Genomic DNA, 19,813 nt, shown 5'->3' on the forward strand with positions numbered 1-19,813 from the left:
ATCGGAGACTTCGAATCTCTTCGTCGGAGCCGTCGTGGGATTAGGCCAGAGAGCAAGAATGGATTTTCTTTTTAGGTATGGGTCGACTGTCTGCCTCCCACAGTGATATAAGGTAATTTCGTTTTTACTGCAGTTTTTTTTTTTCGTCTGCATCTGACTAACCAACGGAATCTCTCCGTCTTAACAACTTCTGCTAACAGACGTTAGACCTATGTGAACGGTTCAAGTGCACGTAGGTGCCCTGAATCCGCTTCGTATATTTCAAGTTCCAAGAAGCAAGATTCCAAAATGGTTCAGCTTTCAAATGGATTTCATGGGGCATGGACGGTTTGAGTTTTGGATTGAAGCACTCCCAAATTTCAAATGGGACAGCAACACAGGATTGGCTCTTTGTGTTGCTCTTGATAAACATGTTTGTTTTTTTGAGTTGTGGATTGACTGGATTCACATCAAAGAAGTGATTATTTTGTCTCCTGGAGTTTATTATGTTGGTTCAATAGAGTCGGATCATGTATGGGTGCGCTACATTCCATTCACTGAATTGTCGCCACGTGGTTATATGCGTCCCCTGCTACCTTTTACATGTCGAGTCGTTCTTCAGATATTCAAAGACTACTGCTTTAAAAGTTGTGGTGTCCACCTTATAATGCCTCCCAATGAAGACGTTTGTATGAAGCTAATCCGTGCAGAGAACCTCACCAGTGAATATTCTAATAAGGTATATTTCTATTGTCCACTGTGTCTGTGTGTGTAAATATTTGTTAGTATGGTTTCCTTTTGTGAAAATTTTCTTATTTTCAGAGAGATGAGGAGGAGGACTCACATCTGAATACATTAATTAATGCAGGGCAACCGGGAAATTATCGTCCCAAATAAAAGACCGGAGCGGATTCTACGCACCAAGATGCACTTGTACTATTAATGTGCAAGTTCTCAAATCGTCATATGCGAAGATTCAATAAAGACTATAAACCCTAAATTTCTTCCTTTCATTTTCATTTTTGATCCAATCAAATTAAACGTTCATAATAAGAGTACATCTTATTCGACTTCTGGTCCTGACCTCATGTGTTGGAAACAGTTAGGACTATTTTTTTTTGGGTTTCAATTTTGTTAACGGTATTAGAATGCATGCATAATAATGCGACGTGGATGACTGGATCAAAATATTACATATTAGTTGTTCGGTTCACTTGCACCTATGTGCATAGAAGAATTTTCGACAAATTAAAGACTGATTGCAAAGAGTTGTTATATATTGATGCACTACAGCAAAACCAAGAACAGTAATTATTACTAATGCAGCAAAGCATTGTACATGTTTATATGGACCGATGTGACGAATACAGGTTTACATTATCAAGTTCTCCCTTTCTTTGATATCTTTGAATTTCAATATTGGTTTGTAATATCAACTCTTTTTTCGCATTCTCCATATGTGTGGACAGAGTTGGGCTAGTTTACCAAGCTCGGTTCCATGTAACTAACAAATGCAAAATTGCGCATGTTCACTAAATCTATTTCACTAAACTTAGCTTTGAACTTGTAGTCGTTTTCTCTTTTGATGTATACCTTAGTTTTCTGAATTTATTACGTCATATATTCACAAGTAAAGAGTTTAGATCGTTATTGTTTCAATCGATCACCAAACACATATTTGCGGTGTCTGATTAGAATAATATTGACTTGAAGATGTGGTTTAAGATATTGAGAGCAAGCTTATTCACATGCTGTGTCCAATTAATGCAATGTAATTGTAATTCCTTTGCTTTTGTTACCATAATTTATGCATGCCTTAACTTGTCATAGTCTATGTAGCCTCCCAGAAGATTACCGACCAGTTTAAGGTTGTCCAGCTCTTCGTACAATGGTGGAATGCCATTGATCTGAGTCCAAAAACGGACATGCCTCATCGGCACATTAGAAAAAGGGCGGATGCCGTCGTACACCTCCAAGCATACCGGTGCTCTATCATAGCACCAAGCGCCTCCCTTTAGGACTTTGTTTCGATCCGAGGCTGACTGGAAGGAGATCAAGAATAGGTTTGCAGCACGTTCTTGGATTCGAAAGGGTTGAGAAACGATCCAAGTACGATGGAAGTGGTTGATGAAAGCATTGGGATCCACTGGGCGCCAAGTGAGAGGACGACCCAACAGAAAAGACTGTTTTGACCGGCGTACAGGACCCCGCGAATCTTCCCTAGATGGGGAGCAGCACCGCCTCCGGCTAGCGCTAGTGAAGCAGCGAAACTTACAGTAACGGCGTCGATTGAGGCCATGGATGGAGGAAGCGGTGAGTAGGGTTTGTGGATGGAGAAGGTTTGGAGATCAGAGGGAAGGACGACGGCTGCTATAGGGTTTTTAGGGAGGCTAGGCGAGAGAAAAATAGCAGTTACAAACCTGACTTACCCGCAATGGCTACAAAATAGAGTTTAAGTTAGATAGCTCGAGAGCAACCTAAATGAAACTATAGAGTTCAACCAAACAGAAAGCAAAACTGAAGAAACAAACTAGAGTTCAGCAAAAGCGACAGGAATGGGCATGCCCTAAACATGTAAATAGGATCATCCTGAAACCATCCTATGGGTCATCTGGCCCACACAAGCATCCAAATAGCTAGGCCCAACCCTAGATGCATCCAAAGACCATGGACCCAGTCCCAATTAAGAGCCGAGGCCCATTTACTTTGGAAACCCAAGGTAGGTCGCCCAGCCATCTGGTTGCGCCGGAGCCGCTAATCAGGTGGCCGGCCGTGCCTCCACCACATCATCGTCGATCAAAGGAGTTTTGGCAGACCTTTGTGACCTTGAAGATACTAATTAGAGTGTTGCCCCAAACCGCCTTTGCCTTGAAAAAACCGATCTAAATGCAAAGATCATATCAAAGATCGATCTCCCCTGCACGACTAGACCCAAACGCCGCTGCTCACTAGAACCATAACCACTCCTCAATCCTGACCTCCGCCGACTTGACAAACCCGATTCGAAGACGACCCCGATTTGTGAATCTGACCGAACTCAACCTACGATAAGTGATCACCGAACCTAGTCGAACCCGAAGACGTCAAAACAAGGAGCACCGCTGCCGATCAGAGGACGTACGTCACCGAAGCTGGTCTCCCTTGTCATCGCCGTCGCTCCCCTTGCCCGAACAAGGGACCGTGAGATCCCGCCACCGCTAACAAAACCCTAAGGTTTCCCTCTCGAGTCTCGAGAGCACTCCAGAAGATGCGGAGCACTCAAGAATAGTTTTGGAGTGATGTTTACTCTCGTAAATAGTTAAATACAACATTAAGAATAATTGAAAAGAGTTATTTGTGTTAAACATTTTTACAATATACTATTTTTCGTCGGGGTCGGGTTCTGTTCACGTGTACAGTGTTTATACTGTTCATGTCGACAGTGCCGGGCCTCGCCATATGTCTTGCCCTCCATCTCGCAACCTCCTGAAGCTTCAGAGATCTCGACACCATCTCTTTTTTCCTTTATGCTGCTCCTTTTGTCTGTCGCCCTTCCTCTCACTTCCCGCTCTTGAACCTTCTACAGCAGCTCCTTTTCCTTTCTAAAGGATCGAGAGAGATCTCGAGAGTTTCTCCTTTTTGTCCTCTGTTATCAATCTGCTCTTTCTCTGTCTTTCGTTTGGCAGTCTCCGGGCTCTCTTTCTTCGATGAGATTTTGCCCTTCCTGCTGCGCTATTGCTTTTTTTATATTCAGATACAGTCAGATGGGGCGTCTCTGAATGTTGGTTAGTTGTTGGGCTTTCCTTTCCTCTGTGTTTTCTTATTGAGAGAGTGAGAGATGAAAATTGATGTTGGGTTTTGTTTTTTACAGCATGAAGGAAGGCCATTTTGCAGGTTCCGAGCTCAATGATCTACATCGATAAAACGTGGGCTTCATTTGTTTTCAGGTAACAATTTCACTTCTTTTTTGTTTCGGCTTTGATGAGGATGCATCTTAAACACTAATAAGATTGAATTGAATGATTAACATATCTGATTTTTGTCCTTGGCAGTTTGGGTTTGATTTTCATATATGCTGATGAAAAATTTGATGTTGTTATAAAATCCAAATTTCTGCTTATTCTTCTTCGATCTTCTAAGTTTCCTTGACATTTGGTTTAGATCGGCCTCCCAAAAGAGTTTAAAGTTGTTTGTCTAATATTTTGTTTCATGCATCATGGATTACATTCATTCCATGATAACACATGATTTATAGACGTGTGTCATTTTCAAGGTTAACCTCTAAATATGATTGGTGTGTTTATCAGGTCTAAATGAAATTTTCATCTTCCATTTGTTCCATTTCAATATGATGCAAAAGTACTATTAGGTTAGAAATTGGAAGGTTTGGTGTTGTAAATTGATATAAACTGAAGAAAATATATCTAGCCAGTTGATTGATGCAACATTTCTTATCCGTGGTATTATGTTGAACAATGTCAAGAATATGAATCCTCCATTTAAGAAAAATAAAAATTACACCATCAAAATCAAGAAATTTCCCATCAGATCATGAAAGACGTAAATTTCTGACAAATTGCACCTTGATCATGAAAGACGTAAATTTCTAACAAAGACGTAAGATTGTGAGCATCATCCACATGATCCATATCTGCTCCAACTATAGGATGGACTCTGGTTTAGCAGTTGTGTATTATTCTTTATAATTATTATTAGCAAGAGTAGAGATAAAATTTTGATTAGATTCTTCATAAAATAGATCACTCTTTTTCTTAGTTTCCAAGTGACATGATGTTTGGGATCATATTCCCTCTTGATCTGTCATTATTTTCTTCTCTAAATAGAATCCAACAAGCATACACTTCATACAACACAAAAGACTTGAAGAGAGTCTTTATGCTTTCCACCATTTTACAGTTTACACAACATGACAGCTTTGTTTTTGCAAAGGCTAGCTTCATCTCTCTGGTCTATTAGTTTTGGTCGATAAACCAACTAATATATAAGAACAGCGATCTTAGATTATGCAGTGTTTGGTCAATTTGGTGGTTCGTCTGCTATACATGGCAGTATTGTTGCTTGGAGTTTGGCCATGTTTATATGTGTATGCCTGAATGATGCAATTTATTGTTTTCCACAAAACAATACCAAACTTATAAATTCAATCAAAGAACGCATGTACGCTAGAAATCAAATGACATAACTGGTATGTACTATTTCCTTGATACCAGAAAGTAATGTTCTTCTGTGATAATGCAGGTTAATAGTATATGTTTGGTAAGGAATAGTCTGTATCCACTTGCTATTGACATAGCCTGCATATGAATTTTAGCCAAAAGTAGTCTGTAGTCAATATTATATATTGTCAGATACAACATAAATCTTTTGCAATATATGTTTTACTTCACTCTTTATATCCAACATATTCTCATTTTTTCAGGTGATATTGGAAACCACACAATAACTGCCAGCCTTACAGCTATTTATTTTATTAATATCTTGGTTGTCATACTATTTGGTTTCTGTAGGTTGCGAGCTAACCAAATCGGTAGGACAATGAGATGCAGAGATGCAGTACTGATGCATTAGATATGATCTCTCCATGCTCTAGGTAGAAACTCCAGGATTGTAGTGTAACAATGAAATAAATGATCATTCTATATTGATATTATCAAGAAGCTTATTTTGATCACTTTATGTGAAACATTCGCATATTTACCATACAACCCGCTGCAACGCGCGGGCATACTTGCTAGTTAAGAATATTCTTTGTTTTTCTGCATAGTATTTTTGTGTTCGAACTTCTTCCTTTTCTTCTAGCTAGATAGTTGTCTTCCTTTCCATCGGATATATACCGTTTTCTTTTAACATTCACCTTTTAAGCTTGATGGTTATGTTTTCCAAAATGTAATTTTATAAAAATATATTTAAAAAATAAAATAATTTGTAAGCGTAGCTAAATGCGTGAAAGACGTGAAAGGCGTATTTAAAAATATGAAAGGCGTAGCCTTTTTAAGCTTTGCTGCCTTAACATCTAAATTGATTCAATTTTCTGACCGCCTTGAGTTTTTTAAGCCTTAGACGAGCCTTGAGGCGAGTTTTTTATAACATTACTTTTGCTTAGTGAAAGATAGAGAAAGCAGAAAAGTTGAGCGATGAGATATTTGTTTTGAATAAACTTTGGGAATATATAGTCGATCTACTCTATTACAAGAGTTGTAGACAACTTATATATATACATTTCCTGAAGACTGATACAACTCTAGGACACTAGAAGCTAAACATGGAGATTATGCTCAACTAACTGATTAATCCTAATTACTGAAACTGAGGCAAACGTACTCTCTTCAGTTTGCTGATATGCTGAAAAAGAAACTAATTCTACTACGCTGATATAAAATCCCTTTCCGCTGTTTTGGTTAAACAATTTTCTTCTTTGAATGCCCTTCTTTGTAACAACAAAATTCTTGTTTTAAAATTTCAAAACGATCTTATATAACTCTTGGTAGTACAACTTCTCCGAACACTGAACCCTGCTTCAAAAGCATACTTGTTGTAAAATTACAAGAGTTTATCTAGTGTTCTAAATTAGAAGTTTTATGTAGGCTTCGATACATCCGCAACTTGAGGAGTATACACTTTGGTGGTCTCAACAGAACATGAAGTTGTCCCTAAATTCATGGCCTCTAATCTTATGCCTTGTAACATATACTCTTTGTCCTATAGTTTTTCATTGAAAACGATCAAAACCACATAAAATTAAACTAGTATAAAGTTTCCAGTATTATGATCAAAGCAATGAATGAAAGATTGATATATAGTTATTACTAAACTCAGTTTGCCCTATATAATGATTGAACACGTAGTCACATACTATTGCATTTAACTGAATGAACACTATTTCAGACGAAAGAGATGAGGCCGTGAGGGACTAGGAACGTTGCAAGAGGTTATCACTATTTTTACATCCATAGCCAATAATTCCGATTCGAGATTGATAATTAATTTATTTGCTAGACATAGAGACGATAATGAAATTCCAGACAAAGTTTGTCTGAGACACTGACGTACGCAGGCCATAACAACGTCAGAGTGACCAGGAAAAAAAAATTAAAAAAAATAAAGACACGATGACCTCGTTCTACTTGTGGTGTTTTCACATATTGGGTTTCTTAATTAACCTGATGGAAGGATGTGAGTTTCTGTTCCTTGTACTTCTCGAAGGACTTGTAGACTGCAACCTCATTCAAAGAGGGCGTTGTAGGCAATGACAAGCTTATAATTTCCTCCGGCGACGCGCTGAAATTGGCCTTCAATCATGATTTCGAAGACCAACTTGGCCTTCTGGTTCTCCTGCTTGTTCATTTCCGACACAGCGAACTCCCCAATCTGTTTAATTAGCATAGGGGTTGTCTATGTTAATAGGACCGTAAGCACATGTGGGTGTAATACGACGACGTTTGCGACGAGTAGAGGCCACATTGGAGAGATGGCTGCTGGGATATACTCTAACGTTGTTGTTTGGACGAAGATTCATTATGGTGTATATAGAGAGTCCTGCAAGAATCACAAAATTTTTCTAAAAACCCAACTTCAAATAAGAAAACATAATAATAATCAAGTAAGTTCAATAATACCTCCGCCATCCTGAGACACTGACGCAGGCAACGAACAACGTAAGCCACAGAGAAACCCTAGAAGACAGAGAAGCCCTAGCAGCCACCTTCCAGGGAGAGAGAGCATTTTTCCCCATCTGTTTGGCTTGTAATGGAGTTCTAGCGTACGTATTTGCTTTGATTCTAGGGTTTATCTTAACTAAAATGGAAGGTGATTAAAACTAAATCTTTTCTTAGTTGAGAATGTAATCAAAACTAAATCATATATTAAAGGTAAAGATCAAGAAATATGGATAATGAAATATGGGCATGAAAAGTTACGATCTATATCAAGCAGGATTACCAAGAAAATTCCAAGAAGTCAGGCCAACGTTCCTCCTTCTCTGCCTAAAAGGGTTACGAGCACCACCACTAAAAGGAACAACAATGGACTACAAAAAGTGAATTAACCAAAACATTGAAGGAGTTGGCCGGCATGCACCCCATGCCAGCCAAAACTCTACACACATTCCGATTGATACACGATCAGAGGTTACTGGTTCTTCCCCGGTTATTGACAATATCAAAGCACATTTGTTTTTTTATAGATAATAAAAATTACCAATCAAACATTGTTCAGGCTAATAATTCAATTCAATACTAACTTATACAACGTCGAGAAAACTATACCTTATACAATAATTCATTGAACCTCTAAGCTCGGCACATTTGTGGTTGAGATGTGAATAAGGATGGATATATGTTCAAATTGAAATGCATCAATTTGCACCTTAATTTGCTATCTCTTACGACATCCCTAGCTTGCTACAAACAACAAAATTGTTTTTATTCAGTAACGTTGGAAACATAGGAAAATGAACTAATACCTGAACGTACAATTGTTATTGGCACTCTGCGTACTACAAATACAAATTTGAATAAGAAATACAAGTAATTATAATATGACTACAGTACTTTTTGTTCCTATGGATTATCTCCTAGCTCATTACACCAAAGTTCGAAAATGCTAAAGCTCTTATTCCTGACCTAATTTCACCATATTTCTAAATCCGTTTCTTTGTAAATATAATCTCTCACGCACGTACACTCAAACCATAGAATTAGACGACTCCGGCAACTCACAGTCAACTTCCTCCACCACAAGCGGCTGCGTCGCCGTAGTATCGTACTGTTGAATCACCACAACCGAAGCTGTGGAAGAGAAGTCTGACGAGGCTAAGAAGCTTCCGATTGGCCCAAGCTCCGCACAGTCACTCGACTCTACCAACGGGAGAGTTGGCGGCATTCTCCCTACTATAAACAAGTTGTGCTTGCTCAGTGTTTTTAACGCCACCGCAATCTCACCTTTGCTATCGACCATCTTCTCCTCATACAACATGGATTCTTCGTTTTCCTTACTGCTACTCATTAACTTCTTGTACTCCTCCAAGAACTTCTCGTCCTCTTCATTTTCTTGGCTACTGTCCTCTTCTTTCAGTATTTTCTTGTTGTCAGCTGTTATCCCAACTAATTGCGCTCCAAATCTCAGTGTCTTCCCTTTTCGAGCAATAAATCTAAACACTGTCAGTGCAATTCCGGGATGTTCAGCCAGTCTCATACCGTAGGCCAGTGCCTCCCGGTCATCTCGTCCTCCGAAGAACGCCACCAGCGCCGTATACGACACGTCGCTGGCCGAGACCTGCGTGGTGCCACCGAGTCCTCTGTCGACTAGGATCCCAACGGAACAAGGCGCATGTCGGAGGACGCGCTCGTTCACCACTTGAAATGAGTGTCCCAAAGACTCCATGGTTCCGTCCAGCCTCTGGTGCTTGTGAAAAGGCAACAATATCATTGCCGCGGTTTTTTGGTGCGCACAGGCGCATATGTCCTCGTGCATGTTGTTCAAAGAAGAGATGGCGGTGGCCGGACGAATTTTGACGGTGCTGAGCTGCTCGTAGGCCTCGAAAGCGATCACCATTTGGTCCTTGTTATCACTTTTCTTGTTCCAAAACGGGAGGCCATTGTGGCGGGCTTTGTGAACCATGGAGATCGCGGAGGACCGCTCTGAGAGCTCCATGAGGTGCATGGCGTAGACAGTGAGTCGTCCGCGCTTGCGGGTGCCGCGGGACGACTCGATGATGTTGATCATGGTGGGAATGTTGCGGGTGGTGTGGAAGCATGCCAAAATTCGAAGCTCGGTGTCGGGATTTTTGCGGAAGATGGTGCGTAATTTGTAAGGAGCTCCCTTGCGTGCTGGCTTGTACACTGCCATCACTAGTGGTGTGGTGATGAAGGTGGTGAACAACGCCATCATAACAAAGATGGCAAAAGTCTGGTCGTTCAGTACCTGCACATAGTCACAAGAAAGAATATCAACTATGTAACATAAATGAACAAATATCACAAAAAGGTTCATGCACATAGAGTAAAATGAATTCTTATTCGGCTAATGAAGTCTTCAAAAGTGTTTCTTGTTTTGCACGTTTAGATTAATAGAGGTGAAAAGCCTGAAATTCTTCTATAGACGACGTAGAAGTACTTGGTGTAATCCTAGTCATTCATATATTAAGAACACCAAAGTCATAGATCTTATCGTGTATCTCAAAAACACTTCAAATACCTTTCTATCTTTGCCAATATTGAGGACGATGAGCTCCACCAAGCCTTTGGTATTCATAAGCACCCCAAGCGCCACGGCCTCCCTGAGAGGCACCTTAAAAAACAAGGACAAGGCCACAGTCCCCACAATTTTCCCAAACGACGCCGTGAATATCACCAGCACCAGCAAACCCCACGACTGCGCTCCACTAATGGTGGCCACGTTGGTCTTGAGCCCACTTGACACAAAATAAAGCGGCAAGAAAAGCCCGGAAACCAAATCCTCAATCTTCTCTATCAACACTCCGGCGAACGGACCCTCCTTCGGCATTATGATCCCCACCACGAACGCGCCGAACAGCGCGTGTATCCCTATCGTGTCCGTCACGAACGCTGCGGCCAAGACAATGGAGAGTGTGACGCAGATGTAGAGCTCCTTGACTGGTTCGCCGTCGGGGGACTTCCGCGCCATCATGGCGAGTAAGGGGAGGATGGCGACGACGGCGAACCCGACGAAGCCGGCGCCGCAGAGGAGGACCCAAACGGAGACGAGAGGGGAGTGGGTGCCGGTGAGGGCAATGGCGAGGGCGAGGAGGATCCAAGCGGCGACGTCGTTGACTGCGGCGGCGGACATGGCGATGCGGCCGACGTCGGTAGTGAGGAGCTTGAGCTCGGCGAGGATGCGGGCGAGGACGGGGAAGGCGGTGATGGAGAGGGCGACGCCATTGAAGACGAGGAAGGGGCCATGTTGCACGCCTTTCGAGATGGTGGCGCGTAGGATGGCGGAGGTGGCGATGCCGAGGACGAAGGGGAGGGTGATGCCGCAGATAGCGATGCCGAGGGACTTCTTTCCAGTGCGGCGGATGGAGTTGAAGTCGAGCTCGAGGCCGACGAGGAACAAGAAGAAGCAGAGGCCTATGTTGGCCACCGTTTCTAGCACCGTCATCCCTTTTGGCGGGAAAATCCCATTCAGAAAGGCCTTGTTCCGCCCTAATGCTGAGGGGCCCAGTAGAATTCCACCCTGCGGTAATTAAATTTGTTTACCAAATGATACATGCGTCACACGAAAATATGGTAATGTAACAAATTTAGTGAATGTAGGAACGTGACATTAGAATAGACGACAACATTGTGATGAACATTGTGCAATTAATGTTCATGAAAAAGGAGATCGAGAGCGTTTACGATAACTTCCGCTATAACTCGGGGTTGTCGGAGAGGTTTAAGAATATATGCAAGACACCTAGTGAACACAACGACCAAGATGATCTGAAGGATGAGTAATGGAAGAGCGTAATCAAGTGGACTATCGCCCTGGAAAGATCCATTCGACGTGGCCTTCATGGGCTTTGATGGCGGTGGCGACGCCATCTTGAGGCCGACTTAGTTATCTGAGATGCGCAGAGTAACAATGGATCAGAAAATTATCTCAGAAATATGTGTTCTTCCTGTTGTGTAACATGAGCAACTATCGTGTAACAAACTGTAATTTTGGGATCTCTTAATGTATGGACTGTGGAGGAACACAAGGCTAGCTGTGGAGCAAGGGTGGAGAGTTTAAATAAAACTAACCTACTTAATTTTAGAAAGTATGACTACACATGTCCAACGCTTTCTCTGCTTTAGTTATATGGGTCTGGTTTGGTCTGATTCGGTCTGATTCCTTCTTCCTTCTTCCTCTCCTATGGATGGTCATTCTTAGTTTGAAAGACTTAAGGCTTGTGTGAGTCTCTTTAATTTCACCCGTAAATTTTACTCAAAATGGAACTTTACAACAATATTTTTTTACCTATAGACATAAGAAAGAAGTAACATAGCTAACAAACCCTACGTTATCACAAATGCAGCCACAAACGAAAAAAACAAGAGGAACAAATCAATTTTCTCTATTTGTATGCAAAAACGTTATTGCTTCCAGGTTCAAAATCTACATAGCTCCTCTTAACAAACTAAAAAGTCCCTTATAACTGTTCTGGTTTCTTAGCAAATACTGCTAAATTGTCACTTGTAAAATGGGGAAAATGAGATGAAAGAACCAGCAACATTCCCTAATCTAAGCATTTCATCTTCAATGCTTTAATAGACCAAACTCACAGCCTCTCTATATCAAATCATAAACTTCAATTAACTAGGAAAGAGCAACAACTTTGTTTACAAAATGATACATTCTTCCATCTCAAGATTTTACAAAAATGAAAGGAAATGAGAGGGTACAACAATTCAAAATGAAATAATTTCCCACCTAGGTTTTAGAATTGAAGACCGTTCTCCCTAGCTGCATTAGCAAGGGCTTCCACACGTCCATGATACGGATAGCCACCTCGGTCAAAGGCTACCTTCGTGATCCCTTTCTCCAAACAAGACTTTGCAATGACTTCTCCCACCTTCTTTGCTACTTCCTGGTACCAGAAAGCTTAAAGTGATCAGGACTTACAGTTTGATCAAAGTTAAGACATAGCTTTTCTCAAATAGAAGGTAAATGTGCAACCAACCAATCAAAATCTACGCTGAAAGAACAAAAACAAAATTTATCCAAATGTTGTTCTTACTATTATCATTTATTCATTTTGTCTATTTACGATTTTACAGCAAGACTAGACATTCTAATAATATAAGTATCTTGTAAAATGAACTATGCAATAGTTTAAGGGGGCAATAGGTTTGAGGTATTGCAAAACTATTTTGAACGCTCTTAAATGCAACGAGAAAACATGTGTTGACCACAGCCATATAGATATGTACATCAGAATGAACTCTCATACAAATGAACCTCACAGTCTAGCATCAAAATTGACAGGTCATTTAGTCGTATCCGTGAACTTACAATGGTAGGACCAGAAGTGTAGTCAAACTCCTCAGAGATGGGCTTCTGCATTGTTGAAGCTGAAGCAAGTGTATGCATCTTGGTGTCATCAATCACTTGGACATAGAGATGCTTGTTGGAGCGGAAGACACATAGTCTTGGCCTTTCGGTAGTTCCTTCAACCTGAAAAACCAAGAAATGATCCTATCCATCATCAGAGCCAGCAACTCTCATTTTCATCAAATACCTTCCAACAGATTACACGACTGAAGTACTTAGAACCTTGAAAACAAGTAAACCAAACACATGTTCTCTAGATGAACCACTTATCACTAGCATACTTCAATGCAAAAGGAACCAATTAAAGCTTCAGGCTTTGGCTTTGCGCATTTGAGGAAACACACTAAAATTACCATACCACCTAATGCCAAGACCTCGAAGGAATTTTTCCAATTAACAGTATCACTAAACAGTACGTACATGTTTACTCGCTCTAAATAAATTCTTCTAAATTTTAATAACTAAAACAGGGCAACCCAGTTCATGTACATGTTAAACGTTTCCATCACACATAAAACTGAACACCCATTTCTCTATTCTTGTAAGCTAAGAACTAAGAAGGGACTTCACCCACCACTAAAAGATAAGGTAAAGTTCCAAACTTTCATAGTCTAAAACATAATATCTCATCTGGGTTGAAACTGTGTGGTAAATTAAAGTGACCAATATGCATTGCAGGTAAAACTAACCAAATTTCGGAAATTGGGTTTCTTGATAGATGGTTGTTACCTTCTTTCTGATACGAATATGGCGAGCGGTCCTGTCTTCTCTTTTGGTAGTGGCCTTGGCTTCGATAACTAGAGACTGAGATTGAGGCTTTGGAGCAGATACTCCTACAAACTTAGGACGCATCCAAAGCTGTTGGGAAGACCCAACAAACGAAAGAGACGCTGACATTTTTTTTCTATCTCTCTATCCTTCTGTGTCTCACTCTCAGACTCCCTCTCTGTCTTTCTGAACTAAACCCTTCTTTTATTTGCCACCTTATCCACCCCAAAACGCTGCGTTTCGACAATTACCCACTATTTCTGTTTTTTATTTTTGTCATAAAAAACTTGAAAGAAAAAGAGTTGCCAAAGGCCAAAGCATCAAATTTGATAGTTTTTGATGAAGTTGTAATGTTGCAATGCTGCTGAGCGTGAGGTGCTTCGAGTATTTATTTTTTAATACTTTGACAAAAAATTAGATTTGATGGTTAATCGAAGTTAGAATATCACATACTCCGGAGCATGGTAGAAACACACATAGTATTAATATTATTATCTATGTTGAAAGAAATTCATATATCGGTTTAATTACATTTTTACATGCTCGAACATATGATAGAGTCATGTTACTGACACTAGCCAAGTTTAGTGAATCAAATAACAGGTTCATCCGTTTTCAACTTCGAGCCAAAGAGCGCAGATTTTATGTGTATTGATGTACTGCGGATGTGTTGTGTACCAAGTTTCCCAGGTCTATCTAAAGATCTCAACTCAGTATATTTCGAAAATGATCAAGCCACATTAGTATGCAGGCTATGTGGCAAAGCAAGTTACCTGAACGACATTAGCCAATCTGTGTAGTTTGGTTTTATTTGCCAACAAATGTGAAGCATACTCGGATCAAATCATAGAAGTCATTTTTCCCAAGACCAGCCTTGCACTATGCTTCATTTAAGAGTCCCAGGGCGCATACAAAAAGGTTGTATGAGGTTCAGAAAGAATCAGATACTATCTGTTGGCTCTTTGGCAATTCGCTACTCATCTATTTTACAATAAGGTCTGTGGGGGTATTAATACAAAAGCTCATATGCAGCTGGTACATCATGCACTGGGTGGCCTTTTTGGTTCCTGTCCATTATTCTTCGTGCAAGAGAGACTTGCTTGCCAACGACAAAGATGAATGCCTTGCCCACTCCTCCAGCACCCCTGGCAGTTCTTCCAACACGCCGCACGTACTCACTTGGATCACGTGGGAAGTCGAAGAGTATAACATGATCCACACCAGGAAAGTCGATTCCTCGTGATGCCCTGTCAGATTTTTTGTAATCATCAACTTTGATATTAGAACTATAAGATTAATTGTGAGGGAACAGATATTGATCAAACCATTCGTATCTGTCAACACAGTATTACTACCTATCGGTGCAGACCAAAAACTGTGCTACTTTCTCTGAACGAGAACTAGTGAACTCCTTCATGTTTGCAAGCCGTGATTCTTGAGCCAGAGCAGAATGAAATGGCAGAACTTGAACACGAGTTCCACTTCTGTCGAAGCGTGATAATACATTCTCAACCTTTCTGCATGTCTCAATCTGCAAAATAGGATGAAAGCTGTTTCTATTTTCAAATGACTAGTGAAATAAGTTGAGTCAAAACTCAATGTCGTACTTCTCCAAAAAAAGAACAAAAGTAGGACTGCTTGTAAATAGCACACACGGACTACCAGTGTAAACCACAAAGGTAAATACTCCACCTTACCTTGTTACAAAACACTATTGTTTTGGGTACTGGACTTCCCTCCACAAGCTGCAGAAGAGCAGATTTCTTGTTTGTGAATGCCATCTCTGGAGATTTTTCACTCCGATCATCTCCACTGCAATCTACAAGCACCTGGACATGAATCCTGATGATTAAAAATCCATAAATTTGGTATATATCAATGTCTTCAATTCTAACATACACAATTTAGACAAGTGAGGAAAAAAACTAGTCAAACCCCAGATCCTAATGCAGCTATCATGAGGCATGAAACACTTCTCCCTTTTTTCCAAAGCATCAGAGTAAAATTGATATAAACTAAGAGTATGATTTTGGAGAAGTTACGATTGTCAAATCAGATATGTATAGGATGAGGAAGTTCTTAATGACACTGCTATTGGAATTTGCTTAAAGATGGTGATGAGCAAATATCAGTAATCAAATCAACTTTGGTCTATAATACAGAATGATAAATTGGTTAGTCTTTGTGGATTTTACTAACTAATATATAATATTCAGAATTAGATTACAGTAATAAACATAAAAGAAGTGCCTTCATATTGACCTCCTAATTACCATGACCACAGTCTAAAATCCACAATCTAAGTAAACCAACCTCTTCAAGGCCAGGGCTTATCCGGTGCATTCCAGGTGCCATGACCACTTGACAATCAGGAAAATCTTCAACTAATTTGTTGTAAATGCCAAGTGGTAAAGTTGCAGTCACAAAAAGATATTGTGTGGTAACAGGTGCAGAATTCATCAAACTTTGCAGTGCTGCTTCAAAATCTTCATCATTAAAGAGAATATCTACCTCATCCAGAACAGCACTGCAACAAGAGGTTCTAATGATATATAGATGTGCCATGTAGGTAAATCGACATACAGAAGCACAAATACATGCACACACCCCCGCTCACCCACAAACATTAGTGACAGACGAGTCAACAGCATCTCCAAGAACTTCTATACACTATTATATATACTTGCATCTAGATTAATTTTGGCTAACTAATTTTGGCTAACCTGTCAAAGTGGAAGAAACATAATGAGGTACAACAGTTAAAGCAAGAGTTTTGCTTTCTTCTTTTTATTCTTTATTTCTTAGCTGGAAAGATAAGTACCACATATGCAAGTAGATAGCAAGCTAGCAAAGGAATATACAAATATAGACAGCGAAATGAAGGCCCATAGTTTTCAAACCCCCTCCAGAAATTTTAGATACATTTATCACTCCTTGACTAGACAGATTATGAGAACACATTCCAGAAGTTTCTCATCTTCTGCTGTATCTAGAATATATGGGTTTGGCAGATTTGTTGTCAAAGTTGCTCACGACAACAGTAACATACTATAAACTGTTGTTAAAGGAAACTGGCTTACCATCTCAGACTTGACAAATGCAAGAAACCCTCCTTAATTAGATATATAAATCGACCAGGTGTTGCAATTAGAACATCAACACCTTCTTGTAAACTTTCAAGCTGAGTTTTTTGTCGATGACCGCCTGTTACAACCATAGACCTGACAGGAACTCCAGATTTTGAGATTGATCGGCAATTACTCAAAACCTGCAAAAGTTACATTTATATTAAGTAATGATTAAAAGACTAACCAGAAGGATACAGTTCTTTTCAGTTTATACAGATAAAATAATTGTATTAAGGAATAGCTTTTCTGTAAAAAAAAACCGAGTTTGTGGTTGGTAAATGCCTTCTTGCCTCTTGGTTCTCTAATCGTTTTCCATAAACAACTCAGCAAGGAATTACAAGCAACTAAGCAAGGCTCTCAAGCATGTAGAAAACTAAGCATGTAGATCAGAAAAGGTAAAATAGATGTAACTGTTACCGCAAACAACATCAACTGACCACACACACACACATGACAACAAAAACTAAGCATGTAGATCAGAAAAGGTAAATAGTAATGTAACTGTTACCGCAAACAACATCAACTGACCTGAGAAGCCAATTCAGCAGTCGGAACTAATACAACTAATCGAGGACTCTGTGATGAGGACTTGCTCAGTCCTTGAAGTTCTTCTTCCCGTAAACGCTGAATTACAGGAGCAAGATAAGCTAATGTCTTGCCAGATCCACTTTGGTCAGCAATAATTGAGCTTTTTCCAGCAAGAACTGGAGCAAACGCCATGGCCTGCGGTTATCCAAGATGTGCAGCACAAGTATAAAGGGTTAATTATGAGTATGCCACTCTTTCAAGTTTACCTATAGGAAACTGTTTATATCAGTATATTAGGAACACAAGTTACTAAGCACGCACTTCATATTCCCATTTATTAGCTAGATATTGCATTTTTCTGATTGTTATAATGCGTGGTCATTATTAGGAACTGAACCTATCAAATTGTTAGCTCATTCTCTTTACATAGAATTCCTTAAGTCCAATTTAAAGACTATTTAAGTACACCATGGTGACTACAGTATCCCTAAGATGCAAGGTGGCCTACAAATGGACATATAGGAATATTCTTTTAAGTGCATACATTTCAAAGAACACTCCAAATCAAATGCTTTGCATATGTCTTTCCATGTACCTGAATATGTGATGGGCGCTGGAAAAGCTGCTTCCTCAGACATTCGATCATATACTCACTGCATCCGACATCCCTAAAGGATTTTCGACTAAAAAAGCCACCATCATTGGTCACTCTCCTTCTTTGATCTAGGTCTGGATACTCTGATGATTCACGTGCAGACCCTCCACTACCCCATCCTTTTCTTGAAACTGAAACCCTTCTTCTGTCGACAATGGTATTAGGCTTATGACGCACATAAGGTTTATGCCTACTCTCAGGGAGTGGCTCAAAAAAATCTTTTGTAGTTACTCTAGAATTTTCCTCGTAATCTGCCGGTTCCTTCTTACGCAATGCGTCCCTAAATTCATGTGAGTTGGAAGGATTTGAAACTCTCCCTCCACGACTCACGGCATTTGCTTTCTTATTCTTCCCCATACCTTCAATTCTAGAGAGAAATGGTGATGCATCCTGAACATCTAGTTCATTGTCACTTTCATTCATGTCTCGCCTCACCCGAGAAGCTTTCTCCACTACAGCTTTCACTCTCTGGACTTTCAATCTTCCGAAATTTCCAGCACCTCTGGCAATTCTCCTCGGAGGTGCCCCCTGTTGACGATCATTATCTGTAGATGGTAACTCATACTTAATGAGTCAATCTTCTCAAAATTTAAACAGATTTGACATATATGCAATCTGGACTAAAAAAAAAGTGTTATATATGCATGCTCAACCAATACTTGATTATCAGGACAATGTGCCTCAAGTTCACAGCTTTCATGTAAAATAGTAGATAACCTGGTCTAGCATGTGAAACTTCAAAACAAGGATAACCCATTTCATTGGTATGATAGATAAAGTTCCAATCTTTCATTTGGTATAACAGAAATAGTTCCAAACTTTATAACCTAAGTCTTAGCTAAACAAGCAAAAAGAGCTAAAACCCAGAATTGAAATGAATTATAGTAAAGAGAGGGAGGGAAATAGAAGAGGGACCTCTTTGAGTGGTATTGGTTTTGGGAGAGTCATGGACCAGAGAAGAGTCATTATTCTTGGTATTAGCTCCCAACACAATGAAATCATCCATGAGGTCATAAGCAGCTGCAGACTTATCCTTTGCTTTCTGACCAAGACTACAACTTATTCCCCATTTCCTAATCTGATGTGGGTGGAGAGTACACCTGCAGTGGTGCTGTGCCACAATCCATTCTGGGTCAATGCGTTTTGGCCATAGGTGGTTCACTACTGGTGCAGGAGCTTTGCCCAGCATTTCAGTATTTCTACAATTTGGGCAATTGGGTTTGGATAAGAAGCACTCTTGTCTTATTTGCTGAGCTTCAAAACTCAGAAGTGATGGTGTTGCCCAAGTACAGGTAGAGTGAAGAAGATGAAGGAAACAACGGTCTATCTATCTATTCCCTCTTATCATTTATCGACAGTCTCTCCTATACTGGGTGTCTGGGTCTTTCTTCGGGTCATGGGCAAGAACAAATATGTTACTGATCCGGCCCAAAGTTTTTTTTTCTGAAAACTCAAAATATTACTCCTGTGTTCTAGGATATTCTATATCTTTCTAGATATTCTTTATGTGTGTCTTGGCCTTATGCCAATAGGATATGTAGTTAGACTAGATCTATGTATTCATATCCTACCATATTGGTATTGTGTAATTCCCTATATAAAGGGCTTCTATCAATGAATAAGATGATGATTCTCTTGCTATCTCTTTGTCTATACACTTTATACTTCATTACGTTATCATGCACTTTGTTCTAACCCTAGAACTAATAGCCCACCATTT

At 39.9% G+C, this 19,813-nt stretch overlaps 3 protein-coding genes and 1 non-coding gene across 4 annotated transcripts; 1 reads left to right on the forward strand and 3 right to left on the reverse strand.

Annotated features, from left to right (window-relative positions):
- The first annotated feature begins 3,210 nt into the window (after positions 1 to 3,210).
- On the forward strand, positions 3,211 to 5,712 carry LOC101303320. The gene is made up of 3 exons (XR_184501.1): positions 3,211 to 3,743; positions 3,830 to 3,905; positions 5,487 to 5,712. It is a non-coding gene; the product is annotated as an uncharacterized LOC101303320 (transcript).
- A 1,488-nt stretch (positions 5,713 to 7,200) lies between these two features.
- On the reverse strand, positions 7,201 to 11,495 carry LOC101314368 (cation/H(+) antiporter 19-like). Its single transcript, XM_004298196.1, has 4 exons — positions 11,337 to 11,495; positions 10,174 to 11,172; positions 8,668 to 9,900; positions 7,201 to 7,347 (listed from the first exon to the last, which is right to left on the reverse strand). The coding sequence occupies exons 1-4, from the start codon at positions 11,493 to 11,495 to the stop codon at positions 7,201 to 7,203; spliced, it is 2,538 nt and encodes an 845-aa protein (XP_004298244.1).
- Positions 11,496 to 12,255: 760 nt separating this feature from the next.
- Positions 12,256 to 13,959, reverse strand: LOC101298307 (50S ribosomal protein L18, chloroplastic-like). The gene is made up of 3 exons (XM_004297001.1): positions 13,744 to 13,959; positions 12,976 to 13,137; positions 12,256 to 12,550 (listed from the first exon to the last, which is right to left on the reverse strand). Exons 1-3 carry the CDS (start codon positions 13,909 to 13,911, stop codon positions 12,401 to 12,403), a joined length of 480 nt encoding a protein of 159 aa, XP_004297049.1. The 5' UTR covers positions 13,912 to 13,959; the 3' UTR covers positions 12,256 to 12,400.
- LOC101314655 (DEAD-box ATP-dependent RNA helicase 50-like) lies at positions 13,630 to 19,432 on the reverse strand. The gene is made up of 8 exons (XM_004298197.1): positions 19,009 to 19,432; positions 18,034 to 18,638; positions 17,439 to 17,633; positions 16,863 to 17,050; positions 16,096 to 16,309; positions 15,480 to 15,611; positions 15,138 to 15,313; positions 13,630 to 15,029 (listed from the first exon to the last, which is right to left on the reverse strand). Exons 1-8 carry the CDS (start codon positions 19,280 to 19,282, stop codon positions 14,792 to 14,794), a joined length of 2,022 nt encoding a protein of 673 aa, XP_004298245.1. The 5' UTR covers positions 19,283 to 19,432; the 3' UTR covers positions 13,630 to 14,791.
- Between the last annotated feature and the right edge of the window lie 381 nt (positions 19,433 to 19,813).

Source organism: Fragaria vesca, linkage group LG4 (assembly GCF_000184155.1).
Source record: "Fragaria vesca subsp. vesca linkage group LG4, FraVesHawaii_1.0, whole genome shotgun sequence".
NCBI classification, from domain to species: Eukaryota; Viridiplantae; Streptophyta; class Magnoliopsida; order Rosales; family Rosaceae; genus Fragaria; species Fragaria vesca.